The following is a 6,000-nucleotide window of genomic DNA, read 5'->3' as shown; positions in this document are numbered from 1 at the left end:
AGGTTTCAGGGACGCGGGGGTGTCAGCCCGCGGGGGAGCGCGAAGCCCGAGCAGCGCTGCAGAGCGGCCACCAGCTGGCTTTGTACTTGCGGCCAAGCGCGGCCCCAGACTTTCGGCGGCGGCCCGGGAGTTGAGGCCACGCCCCCCTTTGCAGTGAGAGCCGCGGCTGCAGATTGGCCCGCCACGGACCAATCGGCGCGCCGGGGCGGCCCGGGCTGTCAGCGCGCGCCGCAGCAGCGCGGGTAGCAGCCTGTCCTACCCTGCGCGGAGCCCCGCAGCCAGCGCAGCCTTCCCGGGAAGCGCGGCGGCCGCTCGCGAGCGCTGCACTGCCCTGCCCAGCCCGCCAGCCGCGCGTCCCGGTGCCCGCGCCCCACGGCCACAGCCTTGCTGCGCTATAACGCACGGAGCATGTGCAGACCCGCAGGCGTCGAGGTGCTATCTGTCCGGCGGGCTTCTGAGCTGTGGTGACTGTCACGCGTAGAGAGACCTTTCGGGGGCTCTCGCCGCGCCTCTGCGTAGCGGGTGACACTGCGGTGCTCGCAATCAGGGCGGCAGCTGCCTGTCGGTGAAGACGTCTTGGGCTCCGTGCGCCCTCCCTCTCCCCCCTATCGTTCTTTCCTTTCCCCAGCTGCTCGCTCCTTAGCTCGCCCGCTCACACCCGCAGCCTCCCTGAGCGGGAGGCGTGGGTCCCCGCCGCTTCTCTTCCAAAGGCGCCTCCTTACTTCGGAGATGCAGTGACAAGTTAATATGGGCGTCCAAGCCTCGAGTTCCCAGGAGGAGAATCGCAGGAGGCAACAGCTCCTAAGCACCCGGAGCCCTTGAACAGGCCGCCCAGGAGGGGCGTGAAACCCGGCTGCAGCATCCGTCCAGGTGGGACCAGCTGAGCGCCGCGACCAAGGCGAGCTCGCCGGATTGCTCCGAGATCCCCGACCCGGGGATATTTTTTTCTTTCCCTCGGCTAGTGGTGGGCGCCTCTCGGGCCGAAGCCCGGCGCCTGCTCTGCTGCCCGCGCTGCCTTTAGCGGTCGCCTCCGCCGCCGCTGCCAGGGACGTGCTGGGAAAGCCGAAGCCCCGGGAGAAGATGCCGGCCATCCTGGTCGCCTCCAAAATGAAGTCGGGACTGCCCAAACCCGTGCACAGCGCCGCGCCCATCCTGCACGTGCCCCCAGCCCGGGCGGGCCCCCAGCCCTGCTACCTCAAGTTAGGAAGCAAGGTGGAGGTGAGCAAGACCGCCTACCCTAGCCAGATCCCCCTGAAATCGCAGGGGCTGCAGGAGCCGGCGGGGGAGGGGCTCCCGCTGCGGATGAGCGGCTCGGTGGAAAACGGGTTCGATACCCAGGTGAGAGGTGCTGTGTGCCGGGGCACTGTTCTGGGAGAAGGGTGAATGCTTGGTGGGGGGGGGGGTTGGCATGGCCGGATAGGGGACAGGGCTACCCTGTGGGCTGAGAAGGGAACCGTCCCACTTAGGCCGGCAGATTGGGGGATGCGCGCGGAGAGTGGGCTGGCCAGTGGGTGTGGCCGGGTGACCGAGGTTTGCCTTAAGGAGCTCTGTGAGACCGGGGTGCGGTTACGTCTGCGGCTTCCTTCTGGCGGGCACGGTCAGGGTGTTCTCAAAACTGTGCCGCACTGGAAATGTCAGGTTCTGCATGTTGAGATCTTGGTCCCAAGAAGGCAGTGACTGCTGCAGCGTCTGTCTGTCTGTGTGTCGGTTCTGCAGAGATTCTGTCCCTGCCAAGGAATAGTCCGAGGCCTCGTTGGGCTCCACGCCCTCTGGCCTGGCTGAAAGATCCAGGGAAAGGGGTCTGGGGGTGGCAGTGTACCTGCTCGCCTCGTCGTGAAGATGCCTGCCCCTGCCCCATCGTTTGGGTTGACAGGATTCCAGGCATGGTGCTGGGACCGCAGTAGAAGTGCTCGGTGCACCGGCGGAGGCAGGCAGCTGGAGACTCCTAGCGTCTCGGCTAGCTGTTGCGGTGGGCGGGGGTGCCTGCCTCAGAATGGCGGCCCGAAGCTAAGCCCCTCCTTCCTGGGTAGCAGATCCTGGTGCCGGTAGCCCGGGTGACTGGGGCTGGGGTGGGGGGATGACATGAAAAGAATTGATGACTTCTACCTTTCCAGACAGAGCCCGCATCACCCAGTTCGGCTGGGTGACGGGCCCTAGCCATGCAATCTCTTTTAAGGAAATCAGCAAGGGCCAATCAGGTTCTCCTGGCCTCCTGCCCTTTCTGCTGCTTTTTTTTTTTTTCCTTTTTTCCTCTTCTGGTAGGAGGGAGTAGGGGCGTGCTGTATTTTCTTGGCAGTTGGTCAGCAGGGACTTTTGGGGACAGGCAGACCTGACGGATGTGACTGTCCCGGTCAGGAGAGGCGGGAAGCCAGTGGGGGAGGTAGTTTGGGGCTGGTGTCAGGGAAGTGGCAACAGACCAGCTGACCTTTTTGACACTTATTCTCTGCTGACACCGTCTCCACCTTCTCCTGGAGATTTCTCTGATCAGAGGCTAGAACTCAACACATTCCTAGCCTTTCTGATGGAGGAACTGGAGCTGGAAGCTAATTGTAAGCAGACTTTTGGAACTCTGGGTTGGAGAAGGCCCTCAAAGCAGATTAAGCTCCCACGCCAGGCTGATAAGCATGCCCCTTGCTGCTGCACTTGCTAAACATGTTTGGAAGCTGACAGGTTTGAGTGATGGTGTGTGGGAGAAAGATTTCCCCCAGTGCTCCCAGGGCCTGTCTCTGCCGGGGTTTTGTGCTCTGCGCTCTTTTTCTGCCTTCAGCACAGGTTTGTACGTGGGCTCTGAAATGGGAATGAGCTTGGGGGTGCACCCTTGTGAGGGTTTCCCCTCCATCCTTGGAGACGGGGCTGATGAGGTGTGGTGGGTGGTATGCAGGAGGCCAGAGCAGTGACTCCGGGATGTGACACACAGCCTCCAGCCTGATGAGGAGGACCCAAAGAATGAGGGGGGAAAGTGGACACTGGGATCGTTGCTACCCAGGCAGCTGTTCTACCGTTGCCCATTTGACCCTTCATTTAACAAACACTGTCGGTGGACTTGCCATGGGCAGGCTCTGGAAAGGTGATTCATCCCTCTTCTTCCTGAAAAAATGATCTCCAGCTGCTGCCGGAGGAGCTGGTGTGGTCCAGTTCCCTCGAGGCTTTTCTTCTCTCCCTCGCCCTTGGCCCACAGTCCCCTGGCTGCCCCCACGCCACCTGCCTCACCCTCAGTGGGACCTTGTGTACTGACCATATGGATGGTTTGGATGGATTGCTGAGGAAATTGGCCACTTCCCAGTGGGCTCTCCTGGTTTTTACCAGCCTGCCCTTTCTTTATTCATGGCCGAGCTTCCTGGCGGCTCTTCTCTGTGGCAGGTACAGATCCTTTGTCTCACTGCCTCACCCTGGCATCCAAGTGACATTGGCAAAAGGGGTTTTCCCGTCTTTGGACAAGGCTTCCTCCCCCTTTGCCTGACACGGTGTCCATTCACCATCCAGGAAAGCCTCTCCATACGGCTCGAGGACTGTGTCAGACTTGACACATCTGGTAGTCCTGGACTCAAAACCTGGTATTTATCACTAGAAGATACTCAGGAGATGATGAGTTAAATGGCAAATGGCATCTGACTCCCCTTTTATTCAGGGGGGTTTGGGGAGAAGGCTGGGTTGTGCAGTGGTCAGTAGCACAGGCTTTAAAGTCAGGTGGATATCCCTGGTATCCTGTCTCCACCATGTACTAGCTGGTGACCTAGTCCATTAACCTCTCTGGGCCTCACTGTTCCCATCTGTAAAAATGGGCATTAAACAACCACACAAATTATGAGGATTAAGAAAAAGAACATATGTAAAGTGTCATATATACATATGTTGATATATACACATATACATACATCATTTAGACATGTGTATAGACATATATAAGTAACATGTGTAAAGCCTAGTGTCAGGCAACTAGGAAACACTCAATAAAATGAGCTATTCGTATTGCTAAACCAAGAGATGGGGCATTGTTGAACGTAGATCTGATAGCCTCTCAGTGAGAAAAGGCATAGCTTATTCTGTCAAGCCCTTGAGAAGGCATCATTCAGTCCGCGAGGATTTACAGAGCATCTGTCACATGCCTAATCCAGTACCAGCCATGGTGGGAAGATGAGGGAAGTGCCTGATGTGCCAGGCTCTTTACATACGATCTCATTTCATTCCCACAGTAACACTTAAAGCATATATAGCATTTTCTATGACAGTAATTTCCTGTAACATCTTCTTTAACGACAATAATATAATAATGGCGAGTCATCACATAGCACTTCCTATGTGCCAGGAATTGTTCTAAAAGACCTCATTTGATTCTTACAACAATCCAGTGAGACAAGTGTTATTATTCTCATTTTACACATGAGGAAACTGAGGCAAGGACCGGGTTAGTAACCCCTTGAGCAGCAGAAGTAGAATTAGGACTCGGACAGTCTGGCTCTGGACTCCATGTCCTAAACCAGCATGCTATAGAGAGAGAGTCATAGGGACTTTCCAGTTACTCGCAGGCCCTGATTTCTAAGAGCACTGCTCTAGCCATTGAGCTGGAAGAGTACGCAGGACTTAGCAAAAGGTAGAATAACTTGCTCTAGGTCATCCTGCTCCAGGGTGGCGAGTGGGGGGCCCAACTCAGGCTGGTCTGGCTTCCAGGCTGGGGGTCTTCCCCGCTTCACAGCTGCCATCCTCCTGGATGCTCTGGCGGAGGTACAGGGGGATAAGACACGGCCTGGGCCTTGGAGATCTTATAGTCCAGTTGGGAGGCATGACTGATGTACCCAGGGCATCAAGCACAACACGAAGAGGGCTGAGAGGTATGCTTGGGGCTGAAAGGAAGGAAAAGGCCACCATGGCTGGAGAAGTCCTGAGGGCCTCACGGAGGAGGCAGGAGATGGCGGGCTCCAGAGATGGGCAGGAATGGCTGGCTGGGGAGGAGAGGGGGTGAGATGAGCATGCCAGGGAAGGAGGAGAAGCAGGGCCACGCAGCGGTGCAGAGCAGGAGTGGGTGTCGCCACCGGGAAGCCGCACCTTCACCTAACAGGTGATTGCTTCGTATCTGGTATCTTCCTTTTGAAAGGTAATCATGAGCAAAGAACAAAGGCTTCTTGCAGTTGAGGGATTGGATTTGCGTGCTGCCTTCGTGGTCCGTAGTCATCCTGAGCATGCAGGGTAGTTATGAGAAGGTGGAAGGATGGTGTCCATAAAAGACCTGTTTCATAACAGCCCCTTGGGAAATGACAGTGATTATTATTATTAGCTTAGGGTTCAGAATATCCAACATGGTAGTGATGCGGAAAGGACATGGGTCTCGTGGCTTTTATTAGGCAGCGACTCTCTTTAGCCAGTGACAGCCTGTTCTCCCCCAAGCCTGCTGTCCATCGCCATCAAGTGTGAAAAGACCTGACGCAACCAGCAGCTAGCTTTTAGGTGCAGCCCCACTGTCGACTTGCCAAACCCCTCACGTTGAATCTCTCCCTACAGCAGGGACTCGACCCGCAGAGAGAGGAACTGCTCTGCAGCCACACATCCCTCCCGAATTCCCCTCCTGGTGTTGGGATACCTGGGCCTTCCCCCAAGAATGAACATTTATAGCATCTGCTCTGTTAACATGGCGTATAAATTATGACCATGTGCAAAGAATTGTTTTAGAGATCTGCTCTGTGTTAGTTCAGAAACTCTGTCCGGCTGACCTTCAGATAAGGAATGCTTGTGAGCTATTTGAGGAGAGGTTAGCCTATTTTTAAGAAGCAGTTGCAGGGGAAAAAAATTATATATATAATATTTTGATATTTCCTGTTTTTAGGAGCCTGGGGTTCAACTTGCAACTCATTTCTTTAAAAAAGTAATTAGAAGTGATTGAAATCCTCTGTGGGTGTTTTAGATGTTTAAAAAGAAAGCGCAGGCGAGGGAGGCCCCTGGGAAGAGAGCGCAGCTCCAAGCTTGCAACCTGTTGCAACTTTGCCCCATTGTGTTTTGATTAGAATC

General features: G+C 55.7%; 1 protein-coding gene across 2 annotated transcripts in view; it reads left to right on the top strand.

The window, feature by feature from the left end:
- Window positions 1–949: 949 nt before the first annotated feature.
- Window positions 950–6,000, top strand: part of NAV2 (neuron navigator 2) — a 395,564-nt gene continuing 390,513 nt past the window's right edge. The window contains exon 1 of one of the 2 annotated variants that reach the window (XM_089915047.1): window positions 950–1,338. In XM_089915047.1, the coding sequence (XP_089771173.1) occupies window positions 1,081–1,338 (258 nt within the window). In that variant the 5' untranslated portion in view covers window positions 950–1,080. The remainder of the gene's footprint in view (window positions 1,339–6,000) is intronic. The other variant, XM_022583768.3, reaches the window with a different exon arrangement.

This window comes from Delphinapterus leucas, chromosome 7 (genome assembly GCF_059928025.1).
Source record: "Delphinapterus leucas isolate spDelLeu-1000000601 "Yukka" chromosome 7, BTC_Dleu_Yukka2, whole genome shotgun sequence".
Classification (NCBI taxonomy): domain Eukaryota; kingdom Metazoa; phylum Chordata; class Mammalia; order Artiodactyla; family Monodontidae; genus Delphinapterus; species Delphinapterus leucas.
Note: the sequence above shows the minus strand (reverse complement) of the source record. Positions and strands in the feature narration are given on the sequence as shown.